The following is a 19,665-nucleotide window of genomic DNA, read 5'->3' on the forward strand; positions in this document are numbered from 1 at the left end:
CTTTTTCACTAAGGTAATCCCCAGTACTTGGTCTGGCATATATTTGCTACTCAATAAATATTTGATGAATCAACTAATAATGAGTAAATGAAAAAGTGAATGAGTCAATAAATGAATATGCATGGAAGTGTGACTAAGTGAACCATCTCTAGTCTGGACTCGATTTCTCTCCTTATGACTTTGAGTTCTGCTGATGATTTTCATCTTCTTTTCCTATGCCAATATTTGCAGGAATGTCATTTTCTTTTATTGTGATCCTTATTTCTCTACAGAAAGTCTGTCTTTGCTCTAAGTTTGCTCAAAATGATAGTCTTTATTAATTTTATTGAAAGGGAGACTTTGTCTTCCTTCAATAAACTCTGCAAAGATGCCTACGGCTGCTTATTTAGTATCAGAGGGACCTCCCTTTCTATTTGCATGACCCTGGAGCTTTCTCGTCCTTCAATCTGGGTTCTCTGTGTTCCCTGGTCAGTGGCCTCTATGTTCTGCCCACATGGTGCGGATGGAAGCAAAATTCTGTTTTTGGTGGACAGAGTAACTTACTTATTGGGGTCAGAACTACAAAGAGATCCCTACTGACAAGAAATATGCACACAGTGAAACTTCCTTTGTAACATGGAGAAATATTTCTGGCTGTAGCTGGGAAGGCTGTTTTCTAATTTAACCATTTTAGGTCCACTGCATCTGCATAACTTTTGTATCATTTCCACTTGGAAGCTATTATAAATAATCATATTTTGATTTTCTTTTTTTGTGTGTAAAGCTTTCTCCATATAAGGATTATTCCTTTAAGATAATCTACAAGTGGAGATGTTGGGCATTCATTGAGTATGAACCATTTTTTTAAAGGATCTTGATACAGATTTAAATTGCTTTTTACAATGTATACCATCAGAACAAAAGAAGGCCCTCCTGAATGCATCCCAAGATTACATTATGATTTTTAAAAGCTAATCTTTCACAATAGGACTGGTGAAAAATTATAACAATTTATTGTGTTATTTCTTACATTATTATCAAGAATCAACGTGCTTACATATGAATTGTCTAGCTGGATTTTCTCTTCTGGGCAATGACCTCTTCTGTGAATGTTCTGTTGACCACTTATTAATCAGGTCCTAGTGCTTTTCTTATCAGTTAGTGTGAGCTCTTTATGCAGAAAATATATTAAATTTGACATTTTATTGAAAACATTTTCCCATTTTAATATTGCCTTAGTCTCTTGTGCATAGAATTTTTCATTTTTTAGACTGGTCTTTTGCTCTATAATTTCTTCTGTTATTGCTAAGCTTAGGAAATATTCCCCTTGTACAGTTTTACAAATAGAGGTCTTCAAATGTTTCTATTGTTAGAATTTTAAGTACTGAACTTTTTAATCAATCTAAAATTTACTTGGGTGTGTAGAACAGAGTGAAAAATCAATTTAGTATTTATATTTCTAGACATTTGTCCCAGGACCATTTATTGAATAATTTATTCCTGCCCAATGGTTTAATATGCTTCTTTATAGCATATTAGATTCTTGTATACAATAAGATCAAAAGCAAAATTTCTTAGACAAATTTTTCTCAAGCATGTACTACATTTTGTTAACTTGCTACAAGAACACCAACAAGGTGACTGAAACAAATGTGCCGATATAAAAATGGAGGGATTATACAGTGGAAGACTGAATGCTCACATAAGCAAGTAGCTTATTTTTAAGTAAGAAAGATTTCATTTTCATTTTACAAGGTCATAAAAACATCCATGTCCTTGCCAGTTATTACAAAAGAAATATGTAGTGGGATGGTCCATTATTCTAAGCTTTTCTGGTATGTTCTAGAATGATTTTGTCAGTTAATAAAAATAAGTCATTGATATTTTGATGGGAGTTATATTAAGCGCTTCTTTGGCTTCTGAGACCCCAAACTCACCCAGGTTCTCTCCTATTTTCTAGCTGCCTCATTTCAGTCTTCTCTGTGAGATCTTTTTGCTTGTCCCAAATTTCAAATGTTGGTGAGCCCTAGGGGTCTATCTATGTGCATTCTCTCCCTAGATGACCTCATCCAATTCAATAGCTTCACATTTCATTTGTCTGCTGATGGCCTGAGAAGTTCCCCTGAGTTTCAGATTCATAGCAACTGCTTGCTCAACATCTCCACTTGGGGTCTGATAAACATTTCAAGCTTAACATGTTCAAAACACAGCTCTTCATTTCAATTCCCCAATTCCTGCTCCCTTCCCAATCTTCCCCATCTCAGTATTTAATGCTATAATCCAACCGGTTGCTTCAAGACAAAAACGTAGGGTCCAACCTTGATTCCTCTCTTTCTCTCACCCTTCTTACCTAACTCTCCAGCAAATCTTTTGTCTCCCTGCAAAATATATCTGGAATCTACTTCTAATGCCTCTACTCCTTTATACCCTCGTACAAGCCCATTTTGTCTAGTCTGAATTACTGAAATAGTCTCCTAATGGCTCTCGCTATTTCCCCATCACTTCTACCCTATTCTCAGCACTGACACCAGACAAATCTTTTATAAAAATGTAATTAGATCACATCCTCACCTGATCGAAATCTTCAAGTGGTTACTATCCAACTTAGGACCAAACCCCAAGTTCTTATATGGTTTACAAGACTGTCGGATCTGTCCTACATTACCCTGTCCTCATCTCCTGCCAGTCTCCATTTCACTTACTCTGCTTCGGCAACACTGGATTACTTATTGCTTTTGGAAGATATCAGGCATAGTTACACATCTGGGGTTTTACATGTGCTGTTCCCTCTGCAAGAAACACTATTCCCCCAGACAGCCACATGGTTTTCTACTACACTTTATTCAAATATCTGCTCAAATGTTACTTCCTCAGGGGCCTTTCCTGACCACTCCTTTCTAAACAGCACCTCCTTCCTTTCATTCTCTCTGTCTTAACCCTGTCCTATTTTTATTTGATTAACATATCATTGCCTGACATTATATTTTTTTAGCAAGGCTCTATTTGTTTGGTGTGTCCACTCCATAAAAATCTAGACACCATGTGGGCAGAGTCTTTGTGTTATTCACTGCCTGTATGGTTGGTTATCCCCAGTAACTAGGATTTTGCTAGGCATATAGTATGTGCTCAGTAAATATTTGTTGAATGTCTTGATTAAACCGATATTGTTTTGAAAATATTTAAATATTTCTAACAATGTCTTCCTACTCAGGAACACAGTATATTTTTCCACTTTCTCAAGCTTTGATAAATATAAAAATTTGCATTTTTCTTTGACTAGTTGAAAGACATTATGAATTAAGGCTGCCTCTTAGATGTTTTATATTTTTTGCTGTTATTGTGTGTGGGCTTTCTGTATTCGTTTTTTTTCTTACAACCATCTCAAATATTTTTTAGCTGATTATTTCATTTATATTGGAATGTTTCTGTCTGTTTATTTTACATGAATCCCCTTGTATTTAATTAATTTTTAAATTATTTCTTTGGAGTTATAAATGTATCTTGACTTCATCCAAAAAATATTATTTTATTTCTTCATTGTTAATAATATACCTTTAGGCCCAGCCCGGTGGCTCAGGCAGTTAGAGCTCCATGCTCCTAACTCCGAAGGCTGCCAGTTCGAGTCCTACATGGGCCAGTGGGCTCTCAACCACAAGGTTGTCAGTTCAATTCCTCGAGTCCCGTAAGGGATGGTGGGCTCCTCCCCCTGCAACTAAGATTGAACATGGCACCTTGAGCTGAGCTGCCTCCTGGATGGCTCAGTTGTTGGTTGGAGCCTGGGCTCTCAACCACAAGGTTGCCAGTTCAATTCCCCGTGTCCTGCAAGGGATGGTGGGCTGCGCCCCCTGCAACTAGCAACAGCAACTGGACCTGGAGCTGAGCTGCGCCCTCCACAACTAAGACTGAAGGGACAACAACTTGAAGCAGAATGGCACCCTCCACAACTAAGATTGAAAGGACAATAACTTGACTTGGAAAAAAGTCCTGGAAGTACACACTGTTCCTGAATAAAGTTCTGTTCCCCTTCCCCAATAAAATCTTACAAAAAAAAAAAAAAATCATCATTTTGATTAAAAAAATATATATATACCTTTAATTTTGTATCAAATCTTATTGCATTGACCATAACTTTCAGAACAATATTAAGTGATAGTCCTTCTTTTGTACATATTTTTAATGGTGATACCATATACTACTACTAATAAATATAATGTTGGCTGTTGATTTTAATCTTGTATGTTTTCTTACATTAAGGATGTATTTTTTCTATGTTTACTCTTAAAATAATGTAATTAGAGATTAGTGTTGAATCTTATCAAATGCATCTTAATAGCTCTCCTATTATTTAATAATTTCTATCTCCCTAACTATGGTAGCTTATTCCTTTATATATAGCATAATGCAACTTGGGAATATTTATTTTGCAAAGTTGTGGTCATTTTATGTCTCTCAGTCTGTATTGCTGGATGTTTTAATTCAGAGTTTTCTTGCTAATCTTCTTTTTCCTATCTACCTGCTATTCATTATTACTACCAACCCTTATTATTATTGGCTAAGACATAAGAGAGAAGAAGCCATTACTTCTGCTTCAAAGTCTTATCTCAAAAATAAAAAATAACCCTGTCATCTTCTTAATGAGTAAAAAGGACCAGGTGGTGAGTATCTATAGAGGAAGGTTTTCATCAGGCTGGGTTAGCAGGACATCACCTTCCATTATAGGTAACAGTCTGTCAAGGCTCCATTCAACATTTGCTAATGGGAATTACCATTTGTTGAGAACATTTTTTATGTGTCAGACATCTTGCATGTTTTATCTCACTCAGACTTTACACTAATCCTAGGACCTGAATATTAATATTCTCATTTTTACAGATGGGAAAACTAAAGTAGGGAAGGGTTAAATAATTTTACAGCAAAAATGGCTATGGCAGAGCTGGAATTTAAACGTAGGGCTCTCTGACTCCAAAGTCCACTCTCTTTCCATACAGCTGTAAGGCTCACAGGGCAGTGCTCTGAAGAAGCAACAGCTCCGTGAAGGGGATAAGATATAGCCATAGATAACCACACTGCAAGGCAGGATATAATGACTGCGTGAAAGAAGGTCAAGCACAGTGTTTGTCATCGGCTTCAAATTCACTTGGAGAACTCTGAGAGTGTTTAGGAAGGAGGTGGCATAGAGTGGGGAGGAGGGTCTTCTAGGCTGAAGGAGCTGTAGGGTGAGGGCACATAATCAGGAAATCCTAGGACATTTTTAGAAAAGAAAGAGCAATACTCTTTGGCGATGGAGTATGTTCATGCTGCCGTGTAATCCAAGATGAGGTTGGAAACTTACATTGGTTTCCTATTGTAGAACCTAAAAGATAGATGAAGGGGTTTATTTTGAAAGGTTAGGCAGTGGGAACCACTGTAGTTATTCAAACAAGGGGCTAATAAAGTCAGATTAGCATGGCTCAGAGAGGATAAAGATGAGAGAATGAGACCTCTGTACACGGCTATAAACAATATAAAGATATAAAGGGAGCCTGGTTTAAAGAGCAGCAGTAGGAATGGAAAGCTGGGACCTGATATGGGATCAGATGTCGGGTAGGTTTGTGCAGATAGGATGCTGGGAGCACAGAGTGTCAGAATCAAAGATGCCTTCTAGTTGTTAGGAGCCTGAGACACTGGAACAAGGGCTGTGCCACTAACAGAATGATATGAAAAGCAAGGCTGGCAGGCAGGCAAAGAGCTGCTGAGATACCCAGATGGAAGCTGGTTGTTTCTAGAGAGTTTGATTTGGAGTCATCTGCCTAAAAATGATAGCTGACGTTTTGGAAGGTCATTAATGTCTTAAGAGAATGTTAGTAAAAAGTTGAAGAGCTGAAACCAAACAGAGATTCTCAGTCCTACTTACACATCAGTATCACCTATGGATCTTAAGACACACACACACACACACACCAAGACAAATAGCTGAGAATGCTCCATCCCCGTATCTGTTGACTCAGAATATCCAGAGGTGAGGCCCAGGCCCTCAGATAACTTAATGGTTCCACAAATGATTCTATTGGAAAGCCAGAGCTGAGAACAACAGGGTAAGAGCTAAGAAGGGAAGGAAGAAAGAGTGGTACAGCTCTTTTTCCAAACCTAGAACAGAGGTGTACCATCTGGATTTCTCTTTAAGTTTCCTCATTCCCGTCCTTCAAACATCTCTTTATTTTGCAGATTCCATCAATAGCTAGTTAGTACTTTAACTGAGAACCTTCTAGTTTCTTTAGCAGGCATTCATCCCTCTTATCATCGAATGTTAAAGAATCAGAGGGTGTGAGAGCTGAAAGGAAACAGTTGATTCAGTCCACTGGTTTACAAAGTTTCTTTAGCAAGGGATACCTTTCAGAAAATGAAATCTTTTATGAAATCCCAATGTGCAAACAGATAAAAGTGGAAAGTTGGGAGAGAACCACAGCATTGAACCCAGTTACTTTCCCACTTGCCCAAAGCAGGGACTTTGGAGAGTTCTTCCAGATGAAGATTTCTGTCTCACAGGTTCAGTCTAACCTCCTCCCTTTCAGGTAAGGAAAGGAAGGTTTTGGATAGTGGAGTAACGAATCGTTCTGAGTTAGGATAGATCTCCTAAGTCCTTAAATAGTTTTCCTTCTTTCACAGGGTATTGCCATCCCCTGGACCTAACATCTCCCTAAAATCCACTTTCCATTCTGACAGAGAAAGGTGCACAGGGAATTAAATTACCCACAGTAGCTTTGGTACAAGGTTAAGTGAGGGAAGAGGCTGCAACTCCTGACTGCCCTGAATTACGTGGTTTATCTACAGGGATCTCATTTGTCTGTGCTGCTCCACTTTCAGCTCTCTCTGGTAATTCTGAGTGGCCCGCAAAATCGTTATCTGGCCAACTCGGGGAGATAAAAAGCCTTGTTAGTTTTAAAGGGAAAGTTTTAGTGATTGAAATTTTATCAGCAGGATGGGCGTGAAAAAACTTTGTCTTATGCATATCTGAGGAAAAAGTAATGAGACCTAAGGAATTATAATTGAAAGTGAGAATTGTTAAGTGTCTTGCATGTTTTTGTGACTGTCAAAGGAGGCTAACTTTGTGGCATATTTGGCATTTAACGTGTTTTTGGCATCTAATATACTTCCTAATTATCCCAAAGCCATCTCCTGGCTGCAGCTCAACTAACTGCTTGGGAATGTTTGTCACAATGGAAGCAGCCACAACTTCTAAAGAGGCTAAAACACATTGCTGAGTTAACCTAGAATTCCTTTGTCTTTTATAATTTACTCAGAAAACAATTGCATCTAGGAGATTTAACTGCTCTTCTCATTTATGCTATTTATTTGTACAATGTTCCTTTGCCGAGTTGAGTTGCTTATATTTAGTTATATAATCATGGCTTTAGAGGTGATCATAAAAAGCCAATCCATTTCTGTCACTATGCAGAAACATAGTCAGTTACAAAAGATCTTTTTAAGGAGATTTGGAGCACGATTTTCTTTTTCTTATTGCCAGGTGAGTCTGCAGGCTACTATTTAACTCACAGCTTCTTGTTCAAGCTTCAAAAAGAGGGGTTGTTATCGCTAAATTATCTCCCAGCACCCTACAAGAATATACATTTCTGGCATCATTGCGAATTTTCATCAGTATGTTACAGGAGTCTCGGTTCTTGCAGACACAGTGAAGAATCAAAGTTCAGCAAGCTCATTAACATGCAAGCAGGGTTTATTAGTGATACTTCTCAGGGAAGGGAAGGGGGCTAGCCAAGGTGGGGGAGAAAGAGAGAGAGAAGCCTAGGTCCCCAGTATTAGTGATTCATTCTCAGGGAAGAGAATGGGCCTAGCCCAGGAGGGGAAGAGGGAGAGAGGGGGCGAGAGGGAGAAGGACAAAAGGAGAGAGAGAAAGAGGGAGCAAGAAAGGGGAAGAGCGTGTGAGTGTCAGAGAGGGCTCTAGAGCCAGAGAGAGCCCTTGTCCCAAGGACTTCTAGTTTGCTGGGTGGGGTGAGGGAGTTACATATTGCTTTGGTGGGAAAAGTGGTGCATGCTCTTCCACAGGAGGGCGTGACCTCCTAAGATGGGTGGGGGTCTGTTGACTCAGATCCAGACCACCTCTTGTCATCTGTTCTTGTAAAAACAGATATGTGGCTGGAGGCATTTAATCAAAGCTAGTTATGAGCTTTATCTGTAGGCATTATGGACCCCCTCCCACCCGTCCTCCTTCTGCATTTTCTAACTTCTACCTAACAAGTATTGTACGGAATGGCCTGGTCTTTGGGTCTGTGGAGGAAGACCACACTCTAACTGCATCTGTCTTTAATTTATGGTAAGTCAGCAGCAAAATCGCCAGGATAGAAACTTTTCCCTAGCTGTGGCAATTTCATGTAGATGACTAAAACACACTAAAACTACTTTGTATGACAGCCTACCAGACAGATGCTTGTCTTAGCACCTAGTTGTATCTCACTTTCATTCACATAGTAATACTAAAAAATAAAATTGCAAGTTCAATAAATGAATGATTCAGCTAACACATTCAGTTTTTAATATCTAAAAATTCATGCTGTTTACATTTCTCCCCCTCAATCTCTTTCCTTCCTTTGATTTATATCAGCAGCCACAGCAGCTGTGAATTGAAATACATATGTATTAATTTCCAGATTCCAGGGGTGGCCCGTTAGCTCAGTTGGTTAGAGCGTGGTGCTGATAACACCATGGCTGCCGGTTCGATCCCCACATGGGCCACTGTGAGCTGCACCCTCCTTAAAAAGACAAACAAACAAAAAAATGTCTAACTTCCAGATTCCAGCCTTTGCTATTCCTCTCCCTCTCTCCTCTGTCTTTGGCCCCCTCCTCAACCTCCTCTGTCTTCTGGGACCTCAAAGACGTGGCTGGTCACTTGGCCCTATGTGTTGAGAAGCACACCCCGGCTGTGTGTATTGTCCTGGTGGCTGTGGCTAAAGGTATATAATCATCATAATGACAACATGCCTTGGATTTACAGACTCTCTAGTGTACAGAGCACATTCCCCTTCATTATCTCTGTAGATAGCAAGGCTTGAATCTATGCAGGGCAACTTTCCCTCCTGGGACACTCCAGGAACACTTTGAAGAGTGCTTGATTTCAATATTTCCCAAAATTCCTTGATGAAGAGCATCACCTGGGCAGTTTTAAAAATTCAGATTCTTGGACCCTGTGAGGAAGGGGGAAAGTTCCTTTTCCCTCTTCTGGTTCTTTTGGCTGGCCGAATAATCACATCAACAGGAGACAAATTGACAAGAGAAAATCAAATTTAATGTTGTGTGCATGGGAACCCCATATACTTGAGCGTGTCAGAGACCCCGCATACATGAGAGGTTCAGAGACAGAAAGGGGGATTGAGGTATGTAAGACACCCTGAGCTAGGGATGAGGTCATTGCAGGATGATAAGAAGAGCAGATGTTCGGTAATTAGTAGTTTGCCCTGCCCGATAGATAGGTCAAAAGACATTATCTCTGATAATCTCTTATGAGCAAGGCCTCTAATTCAAATACTTTTAGGTAGTTTAAAGGGAGGGGCAGAAGTTTCTCTTGAACCTAACACTAAAATTGCCTTTAGCTCAAAGTAATCTGCATACCACTGAGGCATATCTTGGGGTAGCTCATTCTAGACCCCCCAAACCCCAAAGAGACCTACAAAATATTCCCAGGGAAGGGCCCTGGGAATCTGTGATTACATCAGCATCCCTAGATGATTCTTATTAGCAGACAAGGCTAGAAAACATGGCTCTAGAAAGACTCCTGTTTTTCTCATAGGCTTGGTGCCAGCAGTCCTGGGAGGACCCAATGACCAAAGTACTGGGCATTCATATGGTGCCAGAGGTGTATCAATAGCAGGGTGCAAGAGGAGGCTGGGTGCTAGAAATTCTATCCAAGCTACATTCTTGGTCCTAGAGAGGTGCTCCAGGTGGTGGTAAATCTTGAGGGACTGAGGAGTTAAGAGGAAGGGACAGGATATCTCTTAGTAGTAGAGATTCGAGCCCCTCTTAATGGTCTTGGCCCAGACCTGGTGTTGCATCTAACCTAGGTTTGCAGTTTGGATCTGTTCTTCCTCCTGGTTCATTAGTGTAACAGTATACAGAGTTGTTTCACTACTTCATGGAGTCTTCTTTGCTCCAGATAGGGTCTTGGAGAGAAGAAGGTGGTGATGGACTAGCAGTAGCAGAAGGGCACATAGAAGCTGGAGCTATAGAGGCTGCAACTTGGAAAACTGCACCTTTCTGAGGCTATATAGGGCAGCAAGGTGCTAGGGTTCTGCATATATATATATATATATATATATATATATATATATATACACACATATATATATACATATGTGTGTGTGTGTGTGTGTATATATATATATATATATATTATTTGGTCAATTCCAATTTATCATAGTGAGGGACAATAGTTCCTATTCTGTACCTCAAATTTTAGTTTACCATGGTGATATTAGATATTATAGAGCAAATTTGATTTTCAATGATCTTATCCCTTTCAATTTAGATTTTCAATGATCTTATGCCTTTATTTTATTTTTGGAGGATAAACAATCATCTAATTGAAATAAAATAAAAGTTAGCTTTTAGTTATACATTTTTACTGAGTGTTTTATGCCTAATAATTATGTTACTGGAATTGATGAATTTGAAGAGACACGGAAAATAACATTGGCTATAGCCAATGTGAATCTAGTGATATGAGACACTGAATTTATATGTTAATTTAATTCATGTGCAAGTCAAAACATGCATATTTTAATCAGCAGATGGTTTAATATGCTTTCCATACTTGTAAAAAATGAAAAGTTCTGCACGCTATTTTTTTGCCTTGTCATTCATTCTGTCAACAGTATTTATTGTGAACCCAGTTAATTTATTTTTTGTTGTAAGTGTAGACTTATTTATTGTGGTATAATAGACATAACAAAATTTACCATTTTAACCATTTTTAAGTGTTCAGTTCAGTGATCCTAAGTATTCACAACCATTACCACTATCAATTTCTGGAAAATTTTCATCATCCCAAACAGAAACTCTACCTATTAAACAAAAACTCCCAATTCCCCTGCTCGTCAGTCCTTGCTAACCTCTATTCCACTTTCGGTCTCTATGTTCTCGGTACTTCATATAAGTGGAATCATACAGTCTCTGTCCTTTTGTGTAAGGCTATTTCACTTAGCATAGTGTTTTCAAGTTTCATCCATGTTGTAGCATGTGTCAGAATTTCCTTCCTTTTTAAGGTTGAATAATATACACCACATTTTATTTATCCATTCATCCGTTGATGGACACTTGGCTTGTTTCCACCTTTTGGCTCTTGTGCCTCTATGAGCATTACTATACACGTTATCTGTTTGGGTCCCTGCTTTCAATTATTTGGAATATACATCTAGGAATAGAATTACTGAATCATATGGTAATTCTTTTTAATGTTTTGAGGAACTGCTGAACTGTTTTTCACAGTAGCTGTACAATGTGGTGAAGTGTAAACTTAAAAAATATTTTTTTGCAATCTTGACCTCATTCAACTAAATGATTCCAATGTAAGACATTCAGTCCTGATCAATGTAACTAGTTTTTATTTCTAGTAATTGTACTTTAATGTTACTACTATAGGAAAGAAAAAGAAGAGAAAAATTAGAACTAGAAGAAGTGTTTTTTCATGATTCCATTCTGATCGTTTGCTGTACAAATATTGCACTTTGTTGGAATTGTAGCACTTCATCCCTTCTGACTTATATTCTTAAACCACTATTAGTTCCAGTTGCATTCTTAGGGCAGGACCTGTAAACACAGGTGCTTTAATGGGAGATGTGCTCAATAAATATTTGTTATTGAATCAACTGATTATGCATAATAAAGCCTAAAATGATAACTGATGAATCTACTTCTCTTCCTTGTTTCTGAATCTTCAGTTCAATGTTCCACCAATTACAGTTCTCTTGGAAAGCGATATATCGCAGAAGCAATGGTTTAAGAAGGTTTTTAAAAGAAACTGTGTGGTGAAAGAGAGAGTTACTGGATATGATTAGCATGCCTCATGTTAAATGGGGGCAGATTTCATAAGGAGTTGAATTATACTTAACTGCAAAATAATTTGATTTGGTGATGGATGTAAGGGTGGAGTTTGTGGGGTGGCAATAGCATTTAGAGATTGTTTGGAGGTAGGAGTGACTTAGGAATGTAAGGAAGCATGAAGGCATGTTTGCCTCATAAGAATGGAAACAAAAGACTGATATATGGTGGAAACGGAAAACACTCAGGACTAGAGGTATGGGATGATGAGGTTAGAATCTTTTTTTAAAAAAATTATTTTTATTTGTTTATTTTTTAATTTTTATTGGGGAATATTGGGGAACAGTGTGTTTTTAGGACCCATCAGCTCCACGTCAAGTCATTGTCCTTCAATCTAGTTGTGGAGGGCACAGCTCAGCTCCAAGTCCAGGCACTGTTTTCAATCTTTAGTTGCAGGGGGCACAGCCCACCATCCCATGTGGGAATTGAACTGGCAACCCTGTTGTTAAGAGTTTGCGCTCTAACCAACTGAGCCATCCTGCTGCCCGAGGTTAGAATCTTGGCCGATAACCACAGCCTGGAAATTGAAATGGACTTGCTTCTGTTCTAATGGAGGATTTCTCTGTGCTGTTTTTGGGCACTGGAAAGTGGAAAATGTAATAGTTTTAAGTTGTTTTCTCTGAAGAATGAGGTAAATAACATAAAAATATTTATTAATGAATGAAATATATCAAAATAATGACAGTAGTTTCTTTGTAAATGTTGTCATGGGTGATTCTTTAAAAATGTTTTCTAGATACTGTATAATGAGAGTAACTTACTTTTGAAACCAGAAAATTAACATTTCTCTTTGGAAGTACAGTTTTTAAAGCTCACATAATATTGATTAGGAATTTTTTGGTCTAAGCCATAAAAACAGGCATTGACTAATTTAATCAGAAAGGAAATTCACTGGAAAGAAATAAACTAGCTGAAGGAACTAGAGAGAGGGCAAAAGAACCAGGAGGTCTCAAGGGCATCCTCAGGCTTGTCTAGAGGCTGCAATCAACAAACTTCAGGTGGTTTTTGGTCTTTTATTCCCTCTTCTCAGTAACATCAAGAGAGCTTCTGATTGGCCAAACTGTGTCATGCACTTGTCTCTGGTAAGGTGAGGCATCTTGATTCACGGGCCTAGATGACTATGTCCATAGTGGGAGGAAATTGAGGTGCTATTTCCAAAAAAAGGCAGAATAAAATAAATATCAATGCCTGCCCTGTCATATTTTGTTACAGATAGAATTCATTTTATTACGCAAACAATTATAATTGATTTTTAAAAGTGAAACAACTGTATTCCATATATGCTTGTGTAATCATATTTATAAGAGATACACTTTCTTTTTATGTTCTTCTTGGGGCCTTGAAAGCTTCTTTAATGGGTATGTGTGAGCATGGGGCAAGAGGGGTATGAGGGTGGTGCTGATCCTGTTTTTTTACAGAAATAAAATTTTTTTTACAGAAATATAACATTTGAATGTACTCACTTTTCAACTAAGGAACAGTAGGCACAATATTTAATTCATTAATTCTCACAAAAAATACACTTTAATTTTATATTATGGCCAATTAAAAAAATGTCATTTCATTTTTGAGGGGGGATGACCTGTTGTGTTAATCAAGGTTCTTTGATTTGCAAATGTGAGACACCCACTTCAAAGTCGTTAAAGCCAAAATGGGATGTGATGGAAGAATTCTATCTTCAAGTCTCATAAACCTCGAGGACAGGGTCTTCTTGGAGAAATCCGGAAGTAGAATGTCTTTAGCAGGGCCAGGAGCCTTTTAGAGCACAAAATGCACAACCATTTGTACGGCCCACGCTATCACAGACTCTGCTGCTGCTTCTCTCTGGTGTTTATGCTTCCTTCCTCTTTCTGTAGAGAGAGACAGAGTGTCTGGCTTCCTCCTGGAAACACAGGCCCCCAGCTCTCCTAAAAACATTGCCTCTATTTCAGCCACTTGCAGGATTGCTTTGTTACCGAATCCCATCTCCAGTGAGACAGGCTCTCAGGCGTCCCCGCCTAGATCCATCCAGGCCTGTCAACTGTGATGTACACATTGGGTTGGAGGTGGGGAAGCACTTTATGGTTGAGAAAGTCTGAGAGAAAGGGGTGGGTGTGTGCTGGCCAGACAATGCTAAAGGTTTCCCCTGTATTGTTCAAGAGAGACAGGAACAGTTGGGGGAGAGAGGAGAAGGGAGGGAAAAGTAAAATAAAAAGAGTGGTGCTGAGAGAAAGGTGAAAACACTGGTGGTGATTCAAGAAGAAGAAAAAAATCAAAGGGTCGGGGGAGAACATTGGGAGAGTATATAAGTCAGGATATTTTCAGCCAGCTGTTTGCAATGGAAAACCTCTTACTGTGCCTTAACCAAGCAAATTCTCTCATGACAGGAAGTCCTGAGGTAGGCTTAAGTCAGCCATGCAACAATGTCATGAACTTAAATCCAAAGCCAAAAAGAAACCCCTTCTTAGATGTGAGGAAACCCCTAGCAGCTTCTCCTCATTTCTCATTGGCCAGAATTGTATCACATGCCCATTTCTGAACCAAACAGTTGGCAAGAGCCACTCACGCACTGGAGCTGGGCTTGTCTTCCCAAAGCTGTTAAAAGAGGGGGACATTGGAACAGCACCAGGGTTCTGAGAGGACGGAGATCATGGAGGTGTGTAGGCAATCAGCAGTGCTGGTTACAGAGAAGAAAAGAAAAAATACAGGACTGGAGGAACAGAGAGATGGTGAAAGAGAAAGAGAGAGGAAGGAGACAGAAGAGTGGGTGGGAAGAGTGAAACAGAGACAGACAAGCTCATTAAATTTGGTGTCTTAGGTTAAAATGTTGTTGTCATATCTTGCTGTTCATCTAGGCAACTATTAGAAAAGCATGCTTTACCTGTTCTTATTGCCATTTGCAAGACTGATTAGCTTTTCAGTAATGAAACTTATTAACCATTTTTCAATCTCAGAATTATGAAGGAGATGGCCATAAGAGTCTCCAGGGAGAAAATTACTCACTTTTTTTCTCCTTAAAATAGACCAGAATTCATTGAGTCATGGAGTTGTGATGAAGTAAATGTGATTACTTAGTTTCTAGTTTATGTCTTTGTTGATAATTCTGTCTTCATAATTGTAAAAGCAATATAACCACATTAAAAAAAAATTGGAAACTGGAAACATGAAACCCAAATCAGACACAATACCACAATCTAACTGTTACTATTTGGCCAGAATTAATTCCTAACATTTTTTCCTTGTAATTGCATACAAGTTTGTAGGGTGATTTATTTTTCTGTTGTTTTTTAAGGAGGGTGCAGCTCACAGTGGCCCATTCCAGGATTGAACCAGCAACCTTGTGATGGTGTTATTAGTACCATGTTCTAACCGACTGAGCTAACCGGCCACCCCAAGAGTGATTTATTTTTCAGAATGGGTATATTATGTACATGGTACAGATTTTGAAAACAAACAAAAGGGTAATTAAAAAATAAATCAGGTCTCCTTCCCATCCATCTCTTTTAGTCTTCCAGTCTGCCCAACTCACCCCCAACTACTATTACCAGTGTTCTTTATTTTCATCTACTGATAGCCTACCCATTAACAAGGAAGTGTATGTGTATATAAAATTTCCACTTTCTGTTGCCAACATGCATTTTTTCTTTTTTTTTTACAAAATGGTACCCTACTGTGCATATTGTTTTGCACCTTGATTTTTTTCATTTAACAATATTACTTTAAGATAATTCCATATATAGTGCCTTTACAATTTAACATTATAATGTATTCACACATTGCCACATACTCTTTATAATTATCATCCTTGATGTCTGTAAAATGTTTGAGTAAGTGATTCATCCATTCCTTTATAAATATTTACCAAGCACCTGCCACATTAGCAAGGCACCAGTGATTCTAAGATTAAAGAGAGACAGACCACACCCTTGAAGGAGTCACAGTAGAGTGGAGGAGAAGAACAGGTAAACGAGTGATTTACAGGAGTGGCCAGTTAGCTCAGTTGGTTAGAGTGTGGTGCTAATAAAACCAAAATTGCCGGTTCGATCCCCACACGGGCGACTATGAGCTGTGCCCTCCATTAAACAAAAAAAAAAAAGAAATCATGATCCAATAAAAGAGAAGTGGAAATAATAAAAAAAAAAGACAAAACAACAATGACAAAAAAAAAAAAAAAACAACCAAGTGATTACAGGTAGTCTCCAAGTGCCCAAATGGAAGAATGGAAGAGGGTGTTCAGGGGACAAAAGAGGGGGCCTTGAAAAAGCTGATCAAAGTATTGAAGATAAAAAAGAGGAAGCAGCTCACAGACAAAGGGCAGGGAGAGTGCTTTAGCCTCAGACCTGGAATGCCATGTGCATAGGCTGAGAACAGGGATGGTGGCTACAAGGAGCCCTACTCTAGGATCTGCAACTCGTGGCCAAGTCATCAATATAAATAATGCTATGGTATACAACTTTCAGTATACAAGTTTTTTTTTGGGGTGTGTGTGTGACTATTTTGGAATATTTCTTTGGCTGGATTCCCAGAAATGGTACTGCTGTGTCAAAATGTAAAGACTACTCTGACCTGTAACAGCCAAAAATGCTTTCCAAATGGACGATATAATTTCATAACAACACCAGCAGTATATGAGCAAACTGGTGCTCATGATCTTTGTATCTTTATCATTAATGTGTTTTAATGTCTATTTCTGATTACTAGTAAGATTAATTTTCACCATATATTTATTACAATTCAATTTCTTTGCATGTGGCTTGTTTTCTGTTTATACTCAATCATTGAGACTCTATATTTTACTTTAGCTGTATAAGCCATATAGATATTCAGATTTTTAAAAAGGTTTTTGCTGTCAATATATTATTTTCCTGGTTTAGGTTGCCTTTTTTAAAAAAAGTTTGACACATATAAGTTTTAAGATATTACCGAGTCATATCCATTGATCATTCCTTTTACCGCTTCTAAATTGAGAAATACTTCTAGCCAGAGGTTTAATAAGTATTCTATTCTTCCGGTTTGCTTTAGAAAATACATTTAACTCATTGATCCTCCTAGAACTTATTTGTGATATATGAAATGAGAATTCAACTAGTCTCCCCCCCACCCCCGCCAAATTACCAAAGAGTAATCTGAACTTTACCCTCTCTGTTGATTTTTATTTCAAAGATAAATCTTGCTTAGGGATCAACTCAGTCATCAGTTGGACCTAATGTCTAGTCCTTTTCTGAATTGTGTCACATCAGCTTAAGACAGACCTTTCTTCTGACATCCAGGAATCTGCAGCAACTGTTCTATTTATATATAGCAAGAATTAAACTATTACAATTAGGTAAAGCTTGTTAGTGCTTTCTAGTTATTAGGGAATCTGCTGCTGAATGCAGACCTTACCTCTGAAGCCTATCAGATTGGTGGTAGGACGCTGTGTGTTTTGTGGAAGGCACTTTTGAGGGAGAAAGGGTTATTTCATCCAAAAGTCTGGTTATTTCAGCCACAGTTAGCCAGTGTCATAGTTCTGTGGTATTGAATGGGTAGGATTTCCTGGCTCTCCCACATTTGTGGATACCATGGCTCCTATCTATGACCTCAATGTAGCCTCAATCCCCCTGAACGCCAAGCCTACTTCAAAGCGTGGTTTATTCCAAGAAAAAGTAACGCCTTGCCCCTCCAAAGCTGGAGGTTGTCAATTAGCTAGCCAGTTTTTGAGAAAGGTGAGAGGTGGTTAAGTAGGTTTCCCTTTGCCAAAGGTTCTCAAACTTAAGCTTACTTAAGTATCACCTGGGATGCTTAGGAAACAAGCAGATTTCTGTGCCCAGAACCATGTTACACGAGGTCCTTCCGGAAAATTTTCCTGATCTCATCTCTCTTTCTAGCTTTTTTTTGAAGCTTACTCTCCAAAAAACAAACAAACCAACAAATGAAAAACAAAACAGCTGTTCTTCATCCTTCTTACATGAGATACTGGTATCTGCTTGCTAGCACCTATGAAAATGCTCCAGGAGGAGGATGGAGACGCAACACTTTCTCAGGTAGGGCTTTGAAACAATTTCCAGCCACGCGTTCTATCCTTCCCTAGAGGTCAAAAGCTTAATGATTCATGATCTATAAACCCTATTCCAACCCCCCAGACCGTTCTGGAACTCCTGGATCTCTTTTTAAGAGTTAGGAACCAGTTAAATTTCTTCAGCACTATTCCGTGCGGTGGGGGCATTAGCTGTCTGGGTTTGTGTTGTTGCAACAGATCCTAGGGGAGGGTCGTATCCCGGGTCAGGACTCCTTTGGACCATCTCCCCTTTTCATCCCCATTTCTAGGATGAAGCTCATTTCTTCAGCAGGTGGGGAGGTTGGTCTGGAGCCACACTGGGATTCAGGAGACTTTCCTTTGCAACCCTCTTAATTCGCTCCCCCCATTTCCCGTCTCTCTTTTTCTCCCCATTCCCCAACACCCTACCTTCTTCCTCTGCCCCCAGAAAAGTCTACGACCCCTTTCCTCGTCGGCGCAGCAGCTCGGTGCCTTCTCTTGCAACATAACCTGGTGATGGAAGAGGGAATATGAATGTGGTTACACCCAAGGGGGGCTTGTCCCAGGGCGGGGGGCTCGCAGGATCCCCACTCACCCAGCCCTCTTGCTCCGGAGCGACCCTTGCCCCAGTGTCCCTCCAGGAGCTGTCTGTTGGTGCGGGAGGCGGAGAGAGATCGGACCCGCTGCTCATCAATTGCGGTCACTCCGCCAACCTGCTTCCAATCGGCGTTCTCCCTGGCTCCCTCCCTCCTTCCTTCCGCCCGCTGTCCTTCCGAACTACCCCGCTGCCGCGCTGGGGGGTCGTTGGCGCTCCAGGCTGCCAGGGAAGGGGCGGGGAGAAAGGGAGCGGGCGGAGCCGAGAAGGTGGAAGGAGGAGGTGGCGCGGCTACGTGGTGCCACGGCCACCCGGGAGCGCCCGAGCCCGTGCGCGCGCGCGGGACGCACCGAGGCTCGGGCGGCAGGCGGAGCTGCAGGCGGCCCGCGGAGGAGCTGCCGGGGGAGCGGGTGGAGCGAGCGGCGGGCGGAGCGAGGGGTGGGCGGGCGCGCGCCAGCCAGCAGGCGGGCGAGTAGTGTCTCCAGCAGCATCGGCTGCGGCCGCGTTTGCCTGAAGCCGGTAGACGGACCGACGGCCAGATCGTCTGGCGGACGGACGCGGGCGCTCGCCGAGTGCTCGGGGCCACCTTCGGCGAGTGTCGGGCTTGCAGCGCGCGGATTCCTAGCCCGCTCGCGGCCACCCCGACTCCGGCGGCCTCGGCGTGCTAGGGGCTGGAGGTGCGGGAGCCGCTCTCCGCCGGGCGGTCCCCGCGCGGCTCAGCCCGGGCCACCGCGCCGCGGCCCCGAGTGGCATCCCCGAGTCCCCGCTCCTGGCCGGGCTGCTCCGAGCACCGGGGCTGCGGGGCTCCAAACTCGGGCTGCCGGGGCAAGTGTCTTCATGAACCCAGAGGATGTCCGGGAAGCACTACAAGGGTCCTGAAGTCAGTTGTTGCATCAAATATTTCATATTTGGCTTCAATGTCATATTTTGGGTAAGTTGGAGCGCTTTAGGATTTCAACTACTGTGGCCGATCGATTCGCGATTCCCCCCGCGTTGCCGGCTGCCTTTA

At 40.6% G+C, this 19,665-nt stretch overlaps 2 protein-coding genes and 1 non-coding gene across 3 annotated transcripts in view; 2 read left to right on the forward strand and 1 right to left on the reverse strand.

The window, feature by feature from the left end:
* Window positions 1–8,635: 8,635 nt before the first annotated feature.
* Window positions 8,636–8,709, forward strand: TRNAI-GAU (transfer RNA isoleucine (anticodon GAU)). The gene has a single exon. It is a non-coding gene; the product is annotated as a tRNA-Ile (tRNA).
* Window positions 8,710–13,220: 4,511 nt separating this feature from the next.
* LOC141569996 (uncharacterized) lies at window positions 13,221–19,495 on the reverse strand. The gene is made up of 4 exons (XM_074324805.1): window positions 19,448–19,495; window positions 18,657–19,320; window positions 18,491–18,571; window positions 13,221–13,916 (listed from the first exon to the last, which is right to left on the reverse strand). The coding sequence occupies exons 1-3, from the start codon at window positions 19,493–19,495 to the stop codon at window positions 18,516–18,518; spliced, it is 768 nt and encodes a 255-aa protein (XP_074180906.1). The 3' UTR covers window positions 13,221–13,916; window positions 18,491–18,515.
* TSPAN5 (tetraspanin 5) overlaps window positions 19,005–19,665 on the forward strand; it is a 162,214-nt gene continuing 161,553 nt past the window's right edge. The window contains exon 1 of the mRNA XM_019741139.2: window positions 19,005–19,587. Within this exon, the coding sequence (XP_019596698.1) occupies window positions 19,507–19,587 (81 nt within the window). The 5' untranslated portion in view covers window positions 19,005–19,506. The remainder of the gene's footprint in view (window positions 19,588–19,665) is intronic.

Source organism: Rhinolophus sinicus, linkage group LG02, assembly GCF_036562045.2.
Source record: "Rhinolophus sinicus isolate RSC01 linkage group LG02, ASM3656204v1, whole genome shotgun sequence".
NCBI classification, from domain to species: Eukaryota; Metazoa; Chordata; class Mammalia; order Chiroptera; family Rhinolophidae; genus Rhinolophus; species Rhinolophus sinicus.

Bases quoted from the DNA above. Each gene is read 5' to 3' on its own strand.
- LOC141569996 (XM_074324805.1), bottom strand. From the start codon at position 19,495: ATGAAGACACTTGCCCCGGCAGCCCGAGTTTGGAGCCCCGCAGCCCCG. The intron at 19,321-19,447 runs GTGCTCGGAGCA...TCCAGCCCCTAG, and splicing joins TTTGGAGCCCCGCAGCCCCG to CACGCCGAGGCCGCCGGAGT. The intron at 18,572-18,656 runs GTGAGTGGGGAT...TTCCATCACCAG, and splicing joins CTCCGGAGCAAGAGGGCTGG to GTTATGTTGCAAGAGAAGGC.